At 44.6% G+C, this 21,481-nt stretch overlaps 1 protein-coding gene across 1 annotated transcript in view; it reads left to right on the top strand.

The window, feature by feature from the left end:
• LOC310848161 (cytosolic phospholipase A2 epsilon-like) overlaps positions 1–21,481 on the top strand; it is a 52,361-nt gene that overhangs the window by 24,286 nt on the left and 6,594 nt on the right. The window contains exons 7-14 of the mRNA XM_083746824.1: positions 7,490–7,532; positions 8,515–8,578; positions 11,768–11,934; positions 12,964–13,056; positions 15,075–15,112; positions 16,115–16,250; positions 17,004–17,140; positions 19,758–19,980. Coding sequence (XP_083602950.1) covers positions 7,490–7,532; positions 8,515–8,578; positions 11,768–11,934; positions 12,964–13,056; positions 15,075–15,112; positions 16,115–16,250; positions 17,004–17,140; positions 19,758–19,980 — 901 coding nt within the window. The remainder of the gene's footprint in view (positions 1–7,489; positions 7,533–8,514; positions 8,579–11,767; positions 11,935–12,963; positions 13,057–15,074; positions 15,113–16,114; positions 16,251–17,003; positions 17,141–19,757; positions 19,981–21,481) is intronic.

Here is a 21,481-nt window from a genome sequence, read left to right as displayed (position 1 = left end):
GTTCTTCCTCTTCTTAAGTTACTCCATTGGTGTGTTTTTGTTTTCCTGTATTGCTTTGTCGTGTTTCACAAGTGACAACATTTTTTCTTCATGTTTGTTTATAGGGTCCAAAGACAGCCCCGAGTTGCTGCTGCTGCACGTACTACTGCTCCTCCTCCTGTTCCTCATGGTCATGGTAATGAAGGAGGCCTTATAGCGACGGGAACACGCTGGATCCGGTGGATTCGCAGTATCGATATCCCTAGGCCTCCTGGCTTCTAACGGAGCACAGGATTCGAGGTTAATAAACTTTTTGTAGTTCTCGAGGAAGCAAATAGCGGTTCACATTCCTAAATGTAATTTATAGGGCATGTCTATAGCAGAAGGCATCCTTTCCCCACTTTGGGGCATTTGACTGAGAGAAGAAGGTTAAAGAGTATGTAACAAGGCATGGAAGACAAACTTCCCACCTTGTATTATGTGAATATTGTGGTTCCCACCAGCCCTTCTGTGGCGTCTTCTTGCTGTGGAGATGGATGAGGAAACCATGAAAGCCCTACTCATGGATCTGGGCTCATAGGAGGGAGTTTGATTCCTAAACATTGATCTTTGTGGACATGCTGCCTATGGGTGGTTAATTTAACTTTTCTCTCTTTCCAACAGATTTGAAACTGAGCACAATTATGTATTCCTGGAACAGCAAGAAGCTTACGTGAAAACCACAAAGAAAAAAGCTAAAGAAAAATGTAAATAAATGTATAAAATGTATAAGATATATATTAAAACATTGACTATGAAGAAAAATCAAACTTGTATGCTTTTTTCTTTTTAGTAAAGTATTCGTCTATGTTTTTTAAATATTTGTTTTAGTGCTGGCACTGTTTTTATAATTTATTTTATTGCATTTTTAAATCACCCTCCCTCTAAGGAGTTCGGAATGGCTAACAAGTTTCTTCATGCTCCACCCTATTGAATCTTAACAACACCCCTGTGTGGTAGGTTATGCTGGGAGAGCATAACTGACCCAAGAGATCTAAACCTGAATTTTCCTAGTCTTTGTCCTGTTCTTTGGCCACTACACTGCACTGGTTTGTCCCCTACAATATTTACATTCTCACAGCGAGATGAAGGTGAATTATTTTGTGATAAAGCATTCAAGAACCATATTGTCAGGAAAGCAGTTTTTAATGTCTGGACAAGATACAAAGATTTGTTGGAAAATAAGACCCCAAGGTGGTTGTCACCTATGGAAGCTAAGGCTCTGAAAAGACTCAATATGGAGGCCAAATGGCCGAAATATTGGGAGATACTAGAACAAAATGGAGACACATGGAGATTGCAGAGTTTTGAGAAATTAAAAGCTAAAGTGCGAGATTGGCTACACTATTACCAAATTAGAGAGGTTTTTAATATGGATAAAAAAATAGGTTTCCAGATGGAAAAATCGAAATTAGAAACGGAATTGTTAGAACCTAAGACCAAGGTACTTTCAAGAATGTACAACTTGCTGTTAAAGTGGAATACTCAGGATGAAACGGTCAAATCAGCTATGATTAAGTGGGCACAAGACATCGGTTATAACATTATGTTTGCTGACTGGGAACGGTTATGGACCACTGGTGTGAAATTCACGGCATGTAATGCCTTGAAAGAAAATATTATGAAAATGATTTATAGGTGGTACAGTGGTGCCTCGCAAGACGAAATTAATTCGTTCCGCAAGTCTTTTCGTCTTGCGAGTTTTTCGTCTTGCGAAGCACGGTTTCCCATAGGAATGCATTGAAAATCAATCAATGCGTTCCTATGGAAACCGCCTTCAGACCAGGTTTGGGGACAGTCTGTCCCCCGACCTCTTCTGAAGGCCGACGGGGGGGGGGGCGAAAGTCTTTGCTTCCCCCCCCCTTCCCGGGACAGCGGAGACTTCTCCGCTGTCCTGGGGCGATTTTAAAATGCTGGCGGGCGGCAGCGAAGCCTTCGCTGCCGCCCGCCAGCATTTTAAAAACCCCGGGACAGCGGAGGACTTCTCCGCTGTCCGGGGCGATCTTAAAATGCTGGCGGGCGGCAGCGCTGCCGCCCGCCAGCATTTTAAAATCCCCCGGGAAGGCAGGCAGGGGGGACAAAGACTTTTGCCCCCCACCCGCCTTCAGAAGAGGTCCAGAGGGCTCTCCAAGCTGCGGATAGCAGCCTGCTGCCCCGCGCAAGGGGCAGACATTCGCAGATTGGGAAGCCCTGCAGGACTTCCCCGCAGGGCTCTCCAAGCTGCGAATAGCAGCCTGCTGCCCTGCGCGAGGGGCGCTCTTAAGCAGAGCGCCCCTCGCGCGGCGCAGACATTCGCAGCTTGGGGAACCCTGCAGGACTTCCCCGCAGGGCTCTCCAAGCGGCGAATGTCGGCCCCGCGCGAGGGGCGCTCTGCTCAAGAGCGCCCCTCGCGCGGGGCAGCAGGTTGCGCACCTTCCCCTCTGTTCCCGGACCTGTCCTGAAGGCTTGCGGTGGGAGGAGGGCTTTCCTCCCCACCGCCAACATTCAGAATGCTGTTCTGAATGTTGGCGGTGGGGAGGAAAAACCCTCCTCCCACCGCAAGCCCCGGGAACAGAGGAGAAGCGCTGCGCACCTTCCCCTCTGTTCCCGGAACTGTCCTGAAGGCTTGCAGTGGGAGGAGGGCTTTCCTCCCCACCGCCAACATTCAGAATGCTGTTCTGAATGTTGGCGGTGGGGAGGAAAAACCCTCCTCCCACCGCAAGCCCCGGGAACAGAGGAGAAGCCCTTCGCGCCTTCCCCTCTGTTCCCGGACCTCCCACCGCAAGCCTTAGGACAGGTCCGGGAACAGAGGAGAAGGCGCGCTGCGCTTCCCCACTGTCCCCGGAGATTTCCCTATGGGCTTTCGTCTTGCGAAGCAAGCCCATAGGGAAATTCGTCTTGCGAAGCTGCTAAAAAATCGGAAAACCCTTTCGTCTTGCGGGTTTTTCGTTTAGCGAGGCATTCGTCTTGCGGGGCACCACTGTACATGACACCAGTGAAGCTTGCAAAAATATACCATTTGCCTGACAATAAATGTTGGAAATGTAAGGAAACTGAGGGAACATTCTTTCACCTCTGGTGGACGTGCCCAAAGGTTAAGGCTTTCTGGGAAATGATCTATAATGAACTGAAAAAGGTATTTAAGTATACCTTCCTTAAGAAACCAGAGGCCTTTCTCTTGGGCATTGTCGGCCAGAGGGTGTTAAAGAAGGACCGAACTTTCTTTATGTATGCAACAACAGCAGCAAGAATACTCATCGCAAAGTACTGGAAGACACAAGATTTGCCCACCCTGGAAGAATGGCAGATGCAATTGATCGACTACATGGAATTGGCAGAAATGACTGGCAGAATCCGAGATACGGAAGAAGAACAAACGGAAGAAGATTGGAAGAAATTTAAAGACTATCTGCAAAAACATTGCAAATTATTTGAATGTTAAAGTGATGCACGATATAAAGATAGTGCGGCATTAGTGACATAGTTGAAGTTTGTAGTAAAGATGTTTGATGAGCTATAAGTAAAGAAATATAGCAATATTAACCAACGTTAAAATGATGGGGGATTAGAAGATAAGTGGTCAGTAGCGGAATGGTTAATTTAAAAGAAAATAAGCAATATTAAAATTAATCAAAATAGTGGAAGGATTTGCTGAAAACAAATTAGAAACTGGAATATGGAAAGGGGAGGTGTGAGGAAGTCGGGAAAGTAAGCTACAAGAAATTAAGATTTGAACTTATATACCTTTTTCTGTTTTTGTACGTTTTATATTGTGTCCTGTCTGTTATTGTGTTGTTTTGTGTTGTTACGATAAAATTTTGTTGAAACTTTAATAAAAATATTTAAAAAAAAGAAAAAAAAAGGTGAATTATTTTGTGAACCCATCCAAGTGTTTTTCGGGAGAAAAGACAGCCCTTTAGACCAAACTTCACACCAACTTATGTATTCATTTCATTTTGGTAGAAATGTTTCATATCTGTGCCATTGGAGCTATTGACTGAGTTGAATCCTTATGGGATTGTTTTAGTCAGAGATTAATGAATAATCCTGGCATTTGGCGAGCCATGAAAGAAAGAAGTGTTCAGTAAGGCCCACTATAAATTTGCCTGGAGCATTTGGGGATTTTTTGTGCAATTGCTGCTGATAATGGTGCTAGGAGATTTCACACACCATACGCATGATGTGCCACCATTGTTCCCTTTTATCATTTAACTTTAAACTTTAACTTTAAACTTTAACTTTTATCATTGTTCCCTTTTATCATTTAACAGAACATATACAGTACTTCTTACATTTTAGATGTATTATCAGAGTTTGATTCCATCTTTTCTTCTGTTGCACACATTCACACTCAACATTAGTTTCTCCTTTTTTTTTAGTTTTAAAGGTAAAGGTAAAGGGACCCCTGACCATTAGGTCCAGTCATGACCGGCTCTGGGGTTGCGGTGATCATCTCGCTTTATTGGCTGAGGGAGCCGGTGTACAGTTTGACTAAGCCGCTTCTGGCGAATCAGAGCAGCGCATGGAAACGCCGTTTACCTTCCCGCCAGAGCGGTACCTATTTATCTACTTGCACTTTGACGTGCTTTCAAACTGCTAGGTTGGCAGGAGCAGGGACCGAGCAACGGGAGCTCACCCCGTTGCACGGATTCGAACTGCCAACCTTCTGATCAGCAAGTCCTAGGCTCTGTGGTTTAACCCACAGCGCCACCCGTGCCCCCTCCTTTTTTAAAATTTTAGCAGAAGCTAAATTTGCTACTATATAACATTAACACTGGGCTGGATCTAGACACACCAAAGAAGTGTTTCGGTTAAATGCTGTAAATTTAAACAGGGCAACCAGATAGAGAAAAACGGGACTCCATAATGCCATCTGGTGGTACATTATATCGCATATTCAATGCATATAAATCACTTTTTCTTTACCAATCTAGCTGAGTCCTAGGTTACGTTATGATGTTCTTTCAAGGGACTCTCCCTCTCCTCTATTCTTTTACACACTACTTTGGAAGTATTGGGGTGTAATGAAGGGTGTAAATTTCATTTTGCCAGAACACATTATGAACCTCAATATTCTTTGTTTGAAATACTCCACCGGCTGCTTTTGCTTCCTTTGGCTGAAGACAGTTGATTCATGGCTGCATATGAAACTCCACATGCTATCTAAAATGACATTTGACTACTAAAAAGCCCAAAAAATAAAAAATAAATAAATCCAATAAACAGACCTGCCAACATTGCAATGTTAGGACTTGGCTTACTAGCAGGCCCTGAAGCAAAAATTCTTGGAAAGTCTTCAGTTGCTACAAATAGGGATCCACAACAAAGACCTGTAACTCAGAGCATGCAGTAGGCCCAAGGTTAAATCCCTGACACTTCCAGTTAAGTGTGGGAGAGACCCTTCCCCGGAGAGTTGTAGCCAGTCACTTTTGATAATACTGAGTAAGCTGGAGTAGTGGTCTCACTGGGTGTAAGAAAGCTGCTGATGTTTCTATTGTAGTACATACTCCTCTGCTACTCAACCATTGCTACTGTGTCCTTCCTTCTAGCAGATCAAGATAACCAGGTGACAGCAAAAATGGAAATCTTTTTTAGCAGGGGCGATTAGAATAAGATCTATTATTTGATTATAGATGTAAACCTCCAGAATGTATTTTGTATTAAGTTTTTACCTCTGTCTTCAGTCCGTTGTATTGCTGTGGCTAGTGGCTGTTGCAAGTAGATTCTTCTGATTCGCTAGCCTTACTATTAGGCAGAGTGAGGCAATTGCTTAAGGTGACAAATGCTGGGGGCATTCCTCTTGAAGTAAGGGTCTGCTGCCAGTCCAGTCACTTCTCTTTGTGGAACTGCATGCGTGTAGGAATGTGCCATCTTGTCTTCTGCTTCAGGCAGCAAACTGTCTTGGACTGGCACTGATCTCCCTGCCACCTAAGAATTGCTTGTAGCAATCCTCGGGGTCCACAGAAGTGGAGTCCTTTTAGGAGGTGGGAAAGAGAAAGGGACATTTTCTCCTTCCCTACAACTCGTGAAACCTCCTCATGCTGGACGGTAGGGCTCACAATCAGGAGCAGCTCATGGCAGCTTTGTATTAATTAGAAGGCAAGATAGTATAAACCACAGAGCACCAAAGGAGCCAGTTGGCAGAGCCGTCTTTTCCATAGGGCTTAGTGGCATGTAGCGCCAGGACACTGGCCTCTCAGGGGCACCCCAGCAAGTGGGAGAGCTGCGCGGCTTTGCTGGCGGCCTCCCCTTTCCCTGCACGCACGCCAGCTGTGCCCCGCCAATCGTAAGGCTGGCGGCCATGCAGCTTCCCTCCCAGGCCTCCTCGGGAGGAGAGCGATCCCCGCAGAGGCTTAGGATAGAAGCTGTGCCCCACCAACCACATGGCTAGTGAGTGCGCAGCTTCCCTCCCAAGCCTCTGCGGGGATTGCTCTCCCGCAGCGGCATGGGAGAGAGTTGCGCCCCCCGATGGTTGGTAGTGTGCAGCTACGGCCACCCCAACACTATCCGTGGTAAGTTGGGGGCTCTGGGCACATATTTGCACCCCGGCGCTGCATCTGCTAAAGACGGCCCTGCCAGTTGGGACTGCCAGTGTCAGAGATGGAATGACTGGATATAAGATCAGCAGAGCAATTGAACACTGACATCAAGAGAGTTTCTAAGCTCCATTTGTGCTGTGGGTGGGAGGAAGGACAGCACCTTTGGGGATCCGGGGGCTGAGAGCTAAGTGGCACTGAAAGAAAGGCTTTCAGGTAGTGGCTGTAGCAAGAATCCACCCCTCCTCCCAGCTGAAGGTGGAGGCTAGGGGTCATTTTGATTATTAGGGCATTATGTCCTAATGGGTCAGGAGACCTGCCACTCCACCCACCCACCAAATGCCTTGGAAATTTTTTCGTCCATAATGCAAGGGAACATGGAGCTCCAATCACATGATGCAGTGTGGATTCACATGGAATGACTTGCTTCAGAAGTCTACTACACTGAAGTGAATCTGATTCTGGGGTCCATTGAGGCACTAATCTATGACAACATATATGAGGCTAGTGGAAGAACTATAGGAGGACCAGCAGCGCATCTCCTCGTTCTGTAGCTTAACATCCAGAGCTCTAGAAGAGGCGTGGGAAGCTGTGACTCTCCAAATGTTGTTGGACTCCAACTCCCATCAGGCCCACCCAGCATGGCAATTGATCAGGATGATGGGAGCTGCAGTTCAGCTACAACCGGAGGACTCTAGGTTCTCCACCCCTGCTCTAGAAGTTAAATGTCTTTTCCAACAGCATTTACTTCTGTTCATAATGGATATATCTTTACATCTCAGTTCCCCATCTGTCAAAAGAGCCTGTTGGCTATAAAACCTATGCAACGAGAAGGGTATAGGTAGTAAGGTATTAAGGTATAATACCTAACTAAATACAATGTATTTTGTGCCTTAAAGCTCCCATAGAAAATATTAATGGACCGTAATATTTCCATCTGCCATTTTGTTTTTCAGCCCAGATGATCCTGAAAACATCATTACAAATGGAACTTTGGTGGTAATTATTCATTTTCAGAGTCCTTTTCTATGAAATGGCTACTGTGTGCAAACCTTCACCTGTATTGTCTTGCAGTAAGCAAGGAACACTCTGTGCTGCTTCTGTACTGAGGGATTAAGTTGCTTCCTTCTGCCTATTTCAACTCAGCTAATGCAGATGACATCTGTTTGTTAAAATGGTTTCAACCAAGTTGCTATTCCTTCCAGTGGTTTTGTTGTTGTTGTTATTCACTTGAACCCTATCTCCTACCCCACAACTTGAATGTATCAGCCCTTAAAATATTTTTTTCTTTTTTGCAGAGGTTTGCAATTACATATGTTTTTCTTCTTGTTGTTGATTAGAAATCACTAGCCCGATGAGAACTATGTAGGCCATTTAACCACCTGGATCACACCCTCTTTGGGCATTTATGGTTACACGGAAAGTAGGGTAATTTGTTAACATTAATCAAGCAGGCCTAATAACAGTCATCAGAGAGCTGTCTGGATATGACCAACCAGTTGGGTGACAATGTAATGGTCCAGAGCTCTCCCTCCAGCTATGGAGTAGCCATTGTCCCAGAGAGGGACTGTAGCACATTAATACATCACATGCTCTGCATGCAGAAAGCCTCAGGTTCAGTCCTTGGCATGTCCAGTCCCCACAATGGATGGTTTAGGTGGGTTTTCTGTGTTTCCCTCCTTATCGAGCCAGATGTACCTCTACTTGGCAGATTGAAGGAGAGAGAAACAAAGAAGGTGAAGAGTTGAGTTGTCAATAAAAAGGTTTGGAATAGGGATGTGTGTCATAGGAAGGAAGGGCAGAGTAGAATGAAGGTTGGGAAGACAGCAAGACTGGGAGCTTGGAGGGACCAAGGAGGTTGGGACAGAATGCTGGATTTTGTATACTATTTTGGAATAACGAGTCAGATCTCATGCTGCAGGTTTGCAATTATTTGGTTCCATTGATCATTTTGCTCTTTATTTCCCCATTGTTCCTGCAGTCACGAGAAGTTTCATGTTTGGAAGTTACAGTCGATATTGAGAAGCTGAAGGAACAATACAGAGGTGAGGTCATTGCATCTTTAACTCGTTATGTATTTGTTGCTTTAAATCAACATCTTACAAACACTGGAAGATATATAATAATCACATCTATTACATTTTCTTGACCCTTTACTTGTTTCGGGTTTCAAGGGATAAAGCTCATGCCTTTCACACATGATAATGTGTTCATTTATTTTGTGGTTAGGTGTCCCTACCTGAGTAAAAACATTTGCAACTGACGCCACTTTGAAGGTTGTGTTTTTGTGGCACTGTTCAATAAACTCAACTACTTTGAGTGGACAGTCCCAAATAGCACTAACCCATTTCACAATGTCTTTATGACTCAGTATTTGGGATTTATCCAGTTTAGTGATGTGTCCGCATGGCAGTTTTGAAGGGTAATGAATATCTTCCAAATGAATATCCGGCATTTACATTCCACACACATCCTTTGCTTCATGTACTGGTTCCTTGCTCATCCCATTCTTCTTATTGGTGGTGAATGCAGAATGTACAGGAACATGTAGTCCATATAGCAGAAGTACCTCCAGAAATAATTTATGGGAGGCTACTGTTTGGCACCATGGGAGTTGCCTTGTGGTGTTCTGTAGGGTCCATCTTGTTCCCCATGGCATTTAATATCAATATGAAGCTGCTGCGAGTTGCTATCAAAAGAGTTTGAGTCAAGTGCCATCAATGTACAGATGACACCCAGCTCTGTCTCCCTATTCCATCTGAATTGGGAGAGGAGCTTGAGGTGTTAGACCAGGGCTTGGAGGTAGTGATGGGTTGGTTGTAGGTCAATAAACGGAAGCTGAATCCTGAGAAGACAGAGGTGTTATATGTCCTGAGTTCTCACATCTGAGAAATGCGGAGACGACCTCTTTTGCTTGGGGTTGCACTTCGCTGGAAGGAGCAGGTCCACAGATTTGGGGTGCTCCTGGATAAATCAGTCACTGGAGGCTCAGGTGACCTCAGTAGCTAGGAGTGTCTTTTTCCAGAGCATGGAATACAGCGGCCAAATCATCTCTGTCCAAAAGAGTCACCTACTACTACCTCTTTGGGACAGAGATGATTTGGCCACGTACTCCATGCTCTGGTAACTGGCTGGAGCTCTGTTGAGATCTCACATAACCCCTCATATGCAACAGCTGCATTGGTTGCCAGTTCATTTCCATTCCCAGTTCAAGGTGCTCACATGTTTAGAGCCCTAAATAGGCCTCAAATGCCTGAAAGGCCTTCTCCTTCCAAACAAGGTCCCCTTGGGTGTTAAGATCGGTAGAGGGGGCTCTCTTGGTGGTTCCCTTGCCCTCAGCAAGCTGGGGTGGTGATGGCCCAGGAGAGGGCCTTCGCTATGGCAGTCCCTAAGTTCTAGGACACCCTTTGCACAGAGGTGTGTTTGCCACCTTCATTATGCAGCTTTTAGCTGAAGATGCTTCTCTTTATCCTGGCTTGGATACCTGAGATGTAAATTTTTTGGCCCATCTCTTTGTGATTTTTAAGTTCTTTTAAAACTGTTTTTATCTTTGTGCTTTAATTGTTGTGACTTGCCCTGAGATGTTAGGGCGAAAGATGGGTAACAAATTAAAACATTAGGAGTTGTAGTAGGAGGATTGATGCTTGCCGTTCACACAAGTTATAGTTGTTTCACATCCTTCCACAGTTTTTTTTACACCTGACTGTGTGTTCTAGCTCCAGACTGAGCAGAGGAAACGGCAGTCTAGATGTGCCATGTGCCCATCAACATCTTACCTTATCCCTGGGCTGCTTCTGAAACCCCCTCCCTCTGAATTGCCTGCTGAATATTGCTGCTCTGAATGATATTCCCTTGGTTGTAGATCAACACTGCTTTGTTGGTTATATGCCATTTTTTTGAGCTTGGATTTCTGAAATTTGTAAAGACTAATGCACAGTTAAAGGTGATGGGAATAAAATATAGTGAGTATAGAATTACTGAATGTGGTGATCACACAGGGCCCCAAGATGTTTGACGGTCTATTGACCCTCTGCCACCACTGTGATTGCTTTCTTCGCTGCCGCCACCCCGCTTCTCACGGGGACACACGGAGTCCAGACAGTTGTTAACATTAACAAATAATCAAGTTTATTTTTAAATGCAGGAACAAGTATGGTTTCAATTAATATTTCTTGTCAGTTTCTTAATCTTAGTGCCTAACAACTCCAAACTGATTATTCCAACTATCTATCTAACTCAACCTAACAATTCCTCTCACTCTCTCACAATCCAACTCTATCCAACCCACTGCCTATTCCTTCCTCTTCTTTCTCCAACTCCCCAAACCTCAACTGACTTTCAAAACTTCTCACTCTAACCTTTACTCCCCCCTTGCATTCTCACTGGCCAATCACATCACACCCCTTTTAACCCTTTCTTTATGACCCATCCTAGGAGGCAAACACCACACTGAATAATAGAATTGTAGGTTGGAAGGGACCCTAAGGCTCATCTAGTCCAGCCCTCTGCAATGCAGGAATTCTGTCCACAGGCCTCCCTCCACAGGGGTGGGGGCTCAAACCACCAAACTTTTGATTAACTGTTAGACACACTGACCCACTGCACCACTGGGGACTAGTGATGGGTAAATCTTTTAGGGCTTGATTTAGGATTTGACTAGGTTAACTGAGCTATTTCCCTCCTAAAAGAGCTTCTGTTTTACTTTCTTTAAGCTGAATTCTGAATGTTGAAGCCCCACACACTCCTGGTAACATATTCAGGAATGCAATGGGGTTCCTGAATGCTTTCCCACAAGCTTCTGCCCCCTGTAAGTCCTCAGTGTCACCTGGGGGGTGTGTGTCAGAGAAGGAAATCTAGAGTCTGAGAGGCATCATTCCCTTTTTGTACCTGAAACATTAGGATACCTCACATCTTGGATGCTAATGTTCAAAGTGCCAGAGAGGTGGTGTCTCAAGGCCTCCAGATTTCTCACCCACTGCCACCATTCCTGCCTTTATTGCCACTGTCACCAGTCCGAGTGAATTGGAGGAGAGCTGTAGGAATTGGCTAGAGAATTCTTCTCAAATGTGAATTATCACGAGTTGCCATTTTCAACACCCCATTTTACCTGCTGTGCATGGGTCTCCTCTTAATTTCCAGGATTCTGAATAACTGGATCATAGACAAGATTGATTTTTGGACAAAACCTTTTTTGAAGCAAATGAACTATTTGTGTTTCACTTTTTTCTGTTTAGAAGGTGATCTGACATTAACAATAAAGGGTTCCTATGAGGAAACACAGAAGATTCCACTGGCACCTGACACCAGACTTAGTAACAGAACTGTCATTCAGTTCCACTGTATCAAGAATCATCAGTCAAATTTGGAGATCATACTACCTAAAAAGATGCAGTGGTCAAAGGTATGTTTCCTTTGATAATAATGCATAATTATTAGTCCATGGAGGCCAGGGCAGCTGTTCACCAGCTCCATCTGGTACACAGGCTGAGACCCTACCTGCCCGTGGACTGTCTTGCCAGAGTGGTGCATGCTCTGGTTATCTCCCGCTTGGACTACTGCAATGCGCTCTATGTGGGGCTGCCTTTGAAGGTGACCTGGAAACTACAATTAATTCAGAATGCAGCAGCTAGACTGGTGACTGGGGGTGGCCGCCGGGACCACATAACACCGGTCTTGAAATACCTACATTGGCTCCCAGTACGTTTCTGAGCCCAATTCAAAGTGTTGGTGCTGACCTTTAAAGCCCTAAACAGCCTCGGTCCAGTATACCTGAAGGAACGTCTCCACCTCCATTGTTCTGCCCGGACACTGAGGTCCAGCTCCGAGGGCCTTCTGGCAGTTCCCTCACTGTGAGAAGCCAGGTTACAGGGAACCAGGCAGAGGGCCTTCTTTGTAGTGGCACCCAGCCTGTGGAACACCCTCCCACCAGATGTCAAAGAGAACAACAACTACCAGACTTTTAGAAGACATCTGAAGGCAGCCCTGTTTAGGGAAGCTTTTAATGTTTGATGGACTACTGTATTTTAATATTTTGTTGGAAGCCGCCCAGAGTGGCTGGGCAAACCCAGCCAGATGTGCAGGGTATGTATGTATAAATAAATAAATAAATAAATAAATAAATAAATAAATAAAGTGGTTTGACTGAAACAAATAAAGGTGGGTGGGGGAGATTCGTCACCAAATTCTTTTATCTCAAACGTGGAAAAGCTCTATTTTAAAAATCTGTGTATATTGTATTTAATGTATACAGCTGGATTTAGAGGTTTGAGAAAGAAAAACAAGGGCTGGATTCACAAATTTCATTTAGCTTTCAGAAGTGGTGCACATCAGCTTGTGATAAATATGTCAATGTTACTGTACCTTGCGGTAATGTAGAAATTTTGTGTTAAATTTCTATACCTTCTTTTAATTTTTGTTGGTGTATTTTTAGCTGGCTTCATTTAAAGGAAACTCAGAAAGTAATATCTCTGTGGTTTTACCTTTGGATGAGCTTCCCATAGAAAAGACAATAACATTAAGAAAGGTAAGTGCTTTATCTTTATGAAAATATTGAATTTAAATAATTGTCAGTGAGTGTGGGAACGCTATAGCTCAGTTTGCAAAGCCTCTTTTAACTCAATAGAACGTCTGCATAAACATGCGTATAACTGCACTGTAAGCAAGATGGATCGGTGATCTGCTTCAGTGTGAGGCAACTTCCTCTGTTCCTAATATTTATCCAGAAAATAAACCACTTTTGCCCAATTCAGGAGCATCACTCTGCTTTTTCCTATCAGAAAGATGGATAAATTTGTGGCAAGTGAGGCCCAAAGAACATGTACCGTATTTTTCGCACCATAGGACGCACCGGACAATAGGACGCACCTTGTTTTAGAGGGGGGAGAACAAGAAAAAAAAATCTCTCCCTCTCTGCCCAGTGCCCCTTCAGCGAAGTGGCAGGAGGCGCTGCGCAGAGAGGGGGAGAATTTCCCCCCTCTTGTTTTCCTAAAACAAGGTGCCGTTTAAGGTGCGTTCAGACGCCTTCAGGCAGCTACCTTGGAAGTCTGGAGAGCGAGAGGGGTCGGTGCGCACCGACCCCTCTCACTCTCCAGGCTTCAGGTTCCTTTCGACCTGCTCTTTGGGGCTGGCGGGGGGAAGCCCACCCCCAGCCCCAAAAAGCAGGTCGGGGAGCAGCGGAAAGGCGCGCGGCTATAGAGGCTCCTGCCATAGCCGCATGTCACCTCTCCAGGTGAGAGAGGAGCCTCTATAGCCGCACGCCACCTCTCCAGCCGGGAGAGGGTCGCTGTTCCCCCACGTGCGCTCTCCCGGCTGGAGAGGTGGTGCCTGGCTATAGAGGCTCCTGCCATAGCTGCGTGTCACCTCTCCAGCCAGGAGAGGGTCGCGGGGGGAGCCCCGTGCGTGCTCTCCCGGCTGGAGAGGTGGCGCGCGGCTATAGAGGCTGCTACAATAGCTGCGTGTCACCTCTCCCGCTGGGAGAGAGTGGGGGGGGGGCTTCTTTAGCCCCGCGCGCTCTCCCGGCTGGAGAGATGGCGCGCGGGGCTAAAGAGGCTCCTGCCATAGCCGCGCGTCACCTCTCCAGCCAGCAGAGGGTCGCAGGGCTATGCTGTCTTCGCTCCATAGGACGCACACACATTCCCCCTTCATTTTTGAAGGGGAAAAAGTGCGTCCTATGGTGCGAAAAATACGGTAATTCAGTTGCTAATCTGTTAAGCCGGTAGGTATTAAGTAAAAGGTAAAGAGACCCCTGACCACTAGGTCCAGTTGTGGACGACTCTGGGGTTGCAGCTCTCATCTCGCTTTATTGGCCGAGGGAGCCCGGCGTACAGCTTCCTGTCATGTGGCCAACATGACTAAGCCACTTCTGGTGAACCAGAGCAGCGCATGGAAACGCCGTTTACCTTCCTGCCAGAACGGTACCTATTTATCTACTTGTACTTTGATGTGCTTTCGAACTGCTAGGTTAGCAGGAGCTGGGACTGAGCAATGGGAGCTCACCCCGTCGCAGGGATTCGAACTGCTGACCTTCTGATCGGCAAGCCCTAGGTTCTGTGGTTTAGACCACAGTGCCACCCGCGTCCCTGGGTATTAAGTAAATAGTACCAATTACCAACAAGGTTAAGCCAGCTGTACTCAGCTTCTCTGAAGCAGTAACCGAAACAAGCAGAAGGTTCATGATGTTTGGGTTATTCCTTCAGAGAAGCTGCGTACAGCTGGCTTAAACGGGCTCTGAGCTATCCCCCTGCTGTGTTTTGGAAGTGATGCTAAAGCAATGTATTGCAGGTCAAAGGATTTAGATGTGCTAGCACACACACAGTGAAAATGATGCCCAACCCAATCCTTCTTAATCATCCAACAGAGGGTGATGGATTGATCCAACATAATCTTGGTTGTTGTTTTATCTATCTCAGCACAAACGCCTGGATTTGCAATAGCAGTCCAGCTGATCCACAACCGGACTGCTTTGTTTGTCATGCTGTGCTCTTAAAAGGGCAGAATAGTTTATGATATGCCTGAGGTTTTACCCATTCTCTTGATTTTCAGGACACAACGTTTGATCTGCATGTGAAGGCAAAAGACTGGTAAAACATTGTTTTTCTTTGCCCATTTCATCTAAGCTCATGCAGTTTTGTTTCTTTGTTTCTCAGCAAACTATGATTTTGAATCTCAGAAGTGTTTTTATGTATTCAGGAACTAATTCACACACTCGGTTGCCCTTTCTGAATCTAGAGTGAGTTTCTCTTGCTCCGATCTATAAAAAGGCAACATTATAATGCTTAAACACAGATGAAATTAACAGGGCAAGGGGAGTCATAACTGTGACTGAGCAGAAACGGTATGTTTCAGGAATGTTTTGGTAACATAAGAAAGCTGTGGTGGGCCTGGGCACTGTGGCACCCTGTGTAATGCCAAAATCCCACCCCTTCCTCATGCTGCCTTCTGAAAGGTGGGCAAGGAGGCACCTGGCTTTGGGACGGAGGCACGAGGGCCTTACATGTAAGTTACGTGTCATTTTGAAAAATTTAATTGTGTTTTTTGTTTTGGTATTGCTTGGATTTTGAATTGCATATGGAGGGCACCAAAATTGTTTCAGTGCTCAGGGCCACTAAGACCGCCGCTGCTGATGTACCATAAACTGCACTATAGGTGCAAAAGTCAGATTAGGAAAATATAGTATAGATGATTTTGGTGCAGGCACAGAAGTGGGGGGAACCTTTCCCCCTTTTGTATCACACAACTGGCTGCTCCATTTTACCTGCAGTCTCATCATTGTTGTACCCTTGGCAAGAGCCATAGTGACATTCTTGTTGGAGGTGGCATCCTCATGGATTTAGGGGAATGCGACCAGTTTGGTCCAGTTTGGTTGCATTGGGCGCGGAGCATTGAGGGCGCCTTGGAGATGCCACCACTATGATGTAGAATGGAAGGAGAGAGGTGTGTGAGCGAAATTTTGGTGTCACACAGGGCTGCCACTGAAAGTTGATACTCCAAGGTCCACTACTGCTCATGTTATTCAACTAGGTCAACTATGCAAATCATCTGAATTGCGATTTTGGAAGCAATGCCAAAGCAATGTATTGCAGGTCAAAGGATTTAGATGTGCGTCTGGCCTATGACTTGTGTGCAGAAGAACAAAATTTCCTTACCAAGAGAAGGAAATATGTTGCTACAGCTGTGAAGAAGATTCTCCAATTAAAGGAAAAGCTGCAGGATGATGAGGTAGGTGACACGGGATCTTCTCATTTCCCTCTTTCCCCAAGAAGGTTAGAGTAGCCAGCTAGCTCCATCATTCATGAACTAGTGCTAGATATCTTGGGGCAGGCTTCAACCTAGGAATGGAGGGAAAATTCAGGGGGGGGGGGTTGCATTTGAGATTGGACAAAATGAGAAAAGTAGAGTGGATAGATTAGTCCATTCCTACTGCCTTCTGCTGTTTAAGAATGAAGACACTATAAGCTGAGTTAATGGTCAATTAAACTTTATTCCTGATGTTGCCTAGGAGCCTGCACAGATCAGAAACTAACTTCTCTAGCCGTGCCACACCTCTGAGTCAGCTCTCCAGAAGCTGGCCTCCTGGGTCATAGCCATTTCTCTTAAAAGGATCACATGCCACATATTTAATTATAATGGTTTATCAAGGCTTGTGGTTCATAGGGTGGAACACACATTGATGCAAAGATGCCCAGTTCCACCCAAAGCTTCTTCTGATGCAGTTGTATCCTGTACGGGCAGTGGAAGAACAAGAGGGAAAAAATATGCTGTTTGCTTCACCTTACTCAATGCACTTAATATTCCGGACTGCTAATATTCTGCTTAATGTGTTAGGTAATGTCTATAAAACTCTGTCAATGCTAAGTGCACATGACAATACCGATGTTGCAGATCATCTGCTCTTTTCTTTCACAAACATGGTACTTTTGGAATAAGGTCCAGCAGCTTACTGTTCATTCTCTGCTTCTGTGTGTTAAACAGTTGCCTGTGGTGGCAATCATGACAACAGGTGGTGGGACCAGGTCATTTGCAGCAATGTATGGAAGCCTTCTGGGTCTGCAGAAACTGAATTTCTTAGACTGCATTACGTATCTCACAGGCTTGTCTGGCACAACATGGTAAGGAGGGCTTTTCTTCAAACTTACTACATTTTGTATGCCTAATTCAGTTTGCTGTTTTATGTGGTTGTCCAGTATTCAAGACAACGCATAAACTTTCCATGCTACCAGTACTACCTAGGTCACAGGAGAAAATTCCCTTTTAAATAACTGTGTTATGACTGATAGTTACCTTGCACTTTACGAAAAATATAGGGCTATAAGGCTTTGCAGGCGCAGCGAACCCAGATTCACTGGGGGCAGGGGGCATAAGAGCCAATAATGACATGGCAACAGCTTGGGACTGAAATGGCCCCAACTTTATTGAATACAGAGATAAGCAGGCTTTGGTATAAGCATTGGATATGTATCCTGAATCAGTCTATCCTGATTGCTGGCTCATTGCTCCTTTAGGGTCAATCCTAGGTTAAAGCAACCGTCCCATAATGCAGATCAAATGGGGCGAACTGCCAGGCCACCACGTGGGAAGCCTTTTGGCCTATTAGCCCCTGTCTGGGCCTTTGGACAAAACTTTCCCCAAATACTTCTTTACCAGAGTACCATAAACATTAGTTCCAGTTTAGACTAAGGATCCAACCCAATGGCTTTTCTGCCAGAAGGTTGTGACAGGTGCTATGAGACAGGCAAAATCTTCAGACAGGCAAATTCCTCCCTGGTCCTAAATATAGCATCTGATTAATTCCACAACAAGGTCAAACATGTGCTCTGTTAGCTTACCTTTCTGTAGGGCCAAGATATCCCAGGTGGGCAGATGGAATATCCATTGCTGACTGCTCTGCCCACTCCTGGCGCAGCCAGAATACAACGTGTGGAGGCAGACCTGAGTGGAGATAGGCTCCCTCAGGTCCATCTCCACAACCGCACCACCTAGATTGGCAATGGTCAGCCATTTTGCATTTGAAATTCTGGTGGGAAGTGTCAGAAGACCCTGTGACCAGCTGAGGCTGAATAACACAACCGGTGGTCAACCCCTGGCTTCCTTGCAGCTGTGCCAGTTTGCAGTTGCTGCTGCTGCTGATATGATAAGCCGTCTTTTCATTAATCAGCTAGATCATTCGGCTTGAAACTTTTTAATTCACAAAAATGCAGCTGATTAGGATTTTTTAAGTAAGTGCTCATAAAAACTGCAGATGGCAGGCACCATCTCTAAATAGGCCATTATCACACAGCTTAGAAGAGGAGGAGAAAAGCCCCTTGCACTACGAGAGTCTGTCCGGCAGTGACCCTCCATCTATCGAATACCCTACCCTGAGAGGCTTAGCTGGTGCCTACTTTATATCTTTTTGATGCCAGGCAAAGTTTTTCTCTCTCTTTCCTTAGCCCTTTTAATATCTCTAGTATCTTTGAACACCAATAATCTGCATCTGCAGAATGATGACAATAGCATAACCTCCAATATTTCTCGGATGAAAATAGGGACGTCCCATTCTGTGATGATAATTTTACTATTTATACCCCACACATCTTACTGGGTTGTCCCAGCTACTCTGAGCAGCTTCCAACATATATAAAAACATAATAAAACATTAAACATTAAAAAAAACATCCATATACAGAATTGCCTTCAGACGCCTTGGGGGGTCAGATAACTCAATACCCTCCAACATTTGTCCAAAGAAAATAGGGATGTCCTAAGGAAAAGTGGGACATTCTGGGATCAAATCAGAAACTGGGATGGCTTCTCTAAATCAGGGATGTCCCTGGAAAATAGGGACACTTGGAGGGTCTGCAATAGTTGGGCTGAGTTGTTGTTGTTTGGATTGCTGGATTTGATTTACCTGTCTCTAATGAGTTTCAGCACTTATCTGGACACATAATTTAGTTATGGATACTTGTTTTTAATATTTGCTGCTTTTATCTGTAGTTTATTGATTATTGTTTTATATTGTTAGAGGGGCTTTTTATTAAGCAGTTTTTAAATTATTCTAAATAAATCAACATCAATAAAAACGTATTGTTGTACTATTACTGGATTGGTTCATTGATTTAGGGTAGTATGATTGAATTGCTGTATTTTTTTTAAAGTCATTGTTTCACTGTGTATGTTGCTTAGCCAAAAAATAAAATAAAATAGGTGACTCATGAACTAAATTAATAAAATAATGTTAAATAATACATGTGTGCCTGATCTAAAAAAAAATAATACATGTGTGAGTCATCTAAGCCTTTTGCCTGCCAGGATGAAGGTGTGTGTGTTTGTGTGTGTGTGTGTAGAAATCTCTGACGTTTTTGTGCCTGAAGTGTAGCCTACTGGACAAAGGTAAGAGCTATAACCATTGATCCTCCCACTTTTACCTCTGCCCATGCCCATTGCTGGCACCTAGTCCCTGGGAGATGGCTCATGGAGGTTTGTGGCGTTCAAGCATTGAAAAAGATTACCCACTTTTGATCTAAGTACACTTATTGTTTCTGAAAAATTGTTTTTATTCATATGCAGATCTATGCAGATTTAATTTATAGAGTAATAAACTAAAAGCACATTTGAAATGATTTTTTTAAAAAAAAAACATTATTTGGCTTTCAGCTCTTATAAAAAGCTAGAGTTTGTCTCTCTCTGAACTTGAGGTTTCTATGCTATTAGTTGCATATCAGTCTGATAGTATCTTTCAAAACTCAGGACTATGGGAAATTTGTATGAAGATGCTGATTGGTCCCAGAAATACCTGGAGGAAGCCATTCTCAAAGCCCGGAAGCAAGTGACTAAGTCCAAGCTTAACTCCTTTTCCATGGATAAACTGAAGTATTATTATAATGAACTGAAACAAAGAAGCGAAGAAGGACACAACACTTCATTCATAGACCTCTGGGGGCTTGTCATTGAATCCATGTTACATGATGAGGTAATTGTTGTATTCTCCACCTCCCCTCCATTTTGAAACATGGCGGTTAATCAAGGGAAAATGGAGGTTTATACACATAGGGCCAAGTTGCTTGAAATACAGTGGTTTGAAAGGAAAGTATGCTTTCACACAGTGTATAAATAAGGTATGAAATTCAGCTACTTTAAGATAGGGCTGCCATATGTTCGGAATTTGCCAGACATAGCCAGGATTCGTCTGCCAAAAATGGCAGCCCATACAAATTTCCTTAAAAAAAAAACTTCTTTGGATGGATTGCAAAAATTGCTCAATAACGTTTGTGTCCGGATTTTCACTTTTTGAGATATGGCAACCCTATTTAATATGTGGTGATTGCCACAAGCCGAGATGGCTTTAAAAGGGGTTTAGAAAAATTCATGGAGAATTGGGATTATAGAGCTGGGCTTTTCTAATGTTCTTAGAACAGAACTCCTCCCACATCACAGCCTACGTACCTTGTTGATTCTGCACCCCCTCTGCCAAATCTTATCCATCTGCACCCCAAGTGACAGCATAGGCCTTGTCATCCAAGCATCAGGTATATGCACATCCATAAACTGATATTTAGAGGATTCTATCAAGTCAAACCCTGTGTTGGGAGACAGTGACAGTCTGTGTTCTGTTCCTCCTGGAAGGTGAGTCTGATGTGCTGGAGATTGGGAACCAGGACAATGGAGCTGAAGAAACCTCAAGGCGTAGAATCATAGAATTGTAGAGTTGGAGAGAACCCCAAGGGTTATCTAGTCCAACCCCCTGCAATGCAGGAATCACAACTAAGGCATCCATGACAGACGGCCATACCACCTCTGCTTAAAATTATTCAGTGAAGGAGAGTCTACAAACTCCTAAGGGAGTCTGTTCCACTGTGTTTAGTCAGGATCTCCTTTCTTGTAAGTTGAAGCCATTGGTTTGAGTTCATGCTCAGCTGGAGAATAAAGCAGCAGCTGTGTGTATGTCATGAGGAAGTCCTGAGTAGGGCGATTGGGAGTTCAGGGTAACAAAGAAAGTGGACAGAGAATGAGAGACTTAAGAACAAAAAAAAAAAAAGCCTGAGTGGGGGAGGCAAATGGCAGAGACCTGGATGAGGGAAACACAGGTGACAGTAGGAGAGAAGAGAAAGGGAAGGAACAGAAAGGAGAAGCCTTTCAACAGAGGAGGAAGGCAAAGAGAATAATAGGGGGAGGTCTGGGGGCTATTAACCCCAGTGGTGGAGTGAGAGTATTAAGAGGTGCAGGCAGAGCCACTACACCACGGGAAATGTTCTTGATGGGACAGGATCCAATGATGACAAGAGCACCCAAACTCACAGTGAGGGGCTCATCAGGTGTTTCCTGAGGACCACAGGGCACTGTGTTTCATAGAGGGCACTGTATTTCATACTCCTGTGTAGAACACATTTATGCTTTTAATGTTGCCCTAGTTTTCAGCTGCATTTCAGTGTTTTGATATGTATTTTAATATTGGACGCTGCCTTGAGACTTGA

The sequence above is a fragment of the Podarcis gaigeae genome (genome assembly GCF_964106915.1).
Source record: "Podarcis gaigeae genome assembly, chromosome: 1".
NCBI lineage: Eukaryota > Metazoa > Chordata > Lepidosauria > Squamata > Lacertidae > Podarcis > Podarcis gaigeae.
The sequence above is the reverse complement of the archived record's forward strand: the minus strand, read 5'-3'. Positions and strand labels throughout refer to the sequence as shown.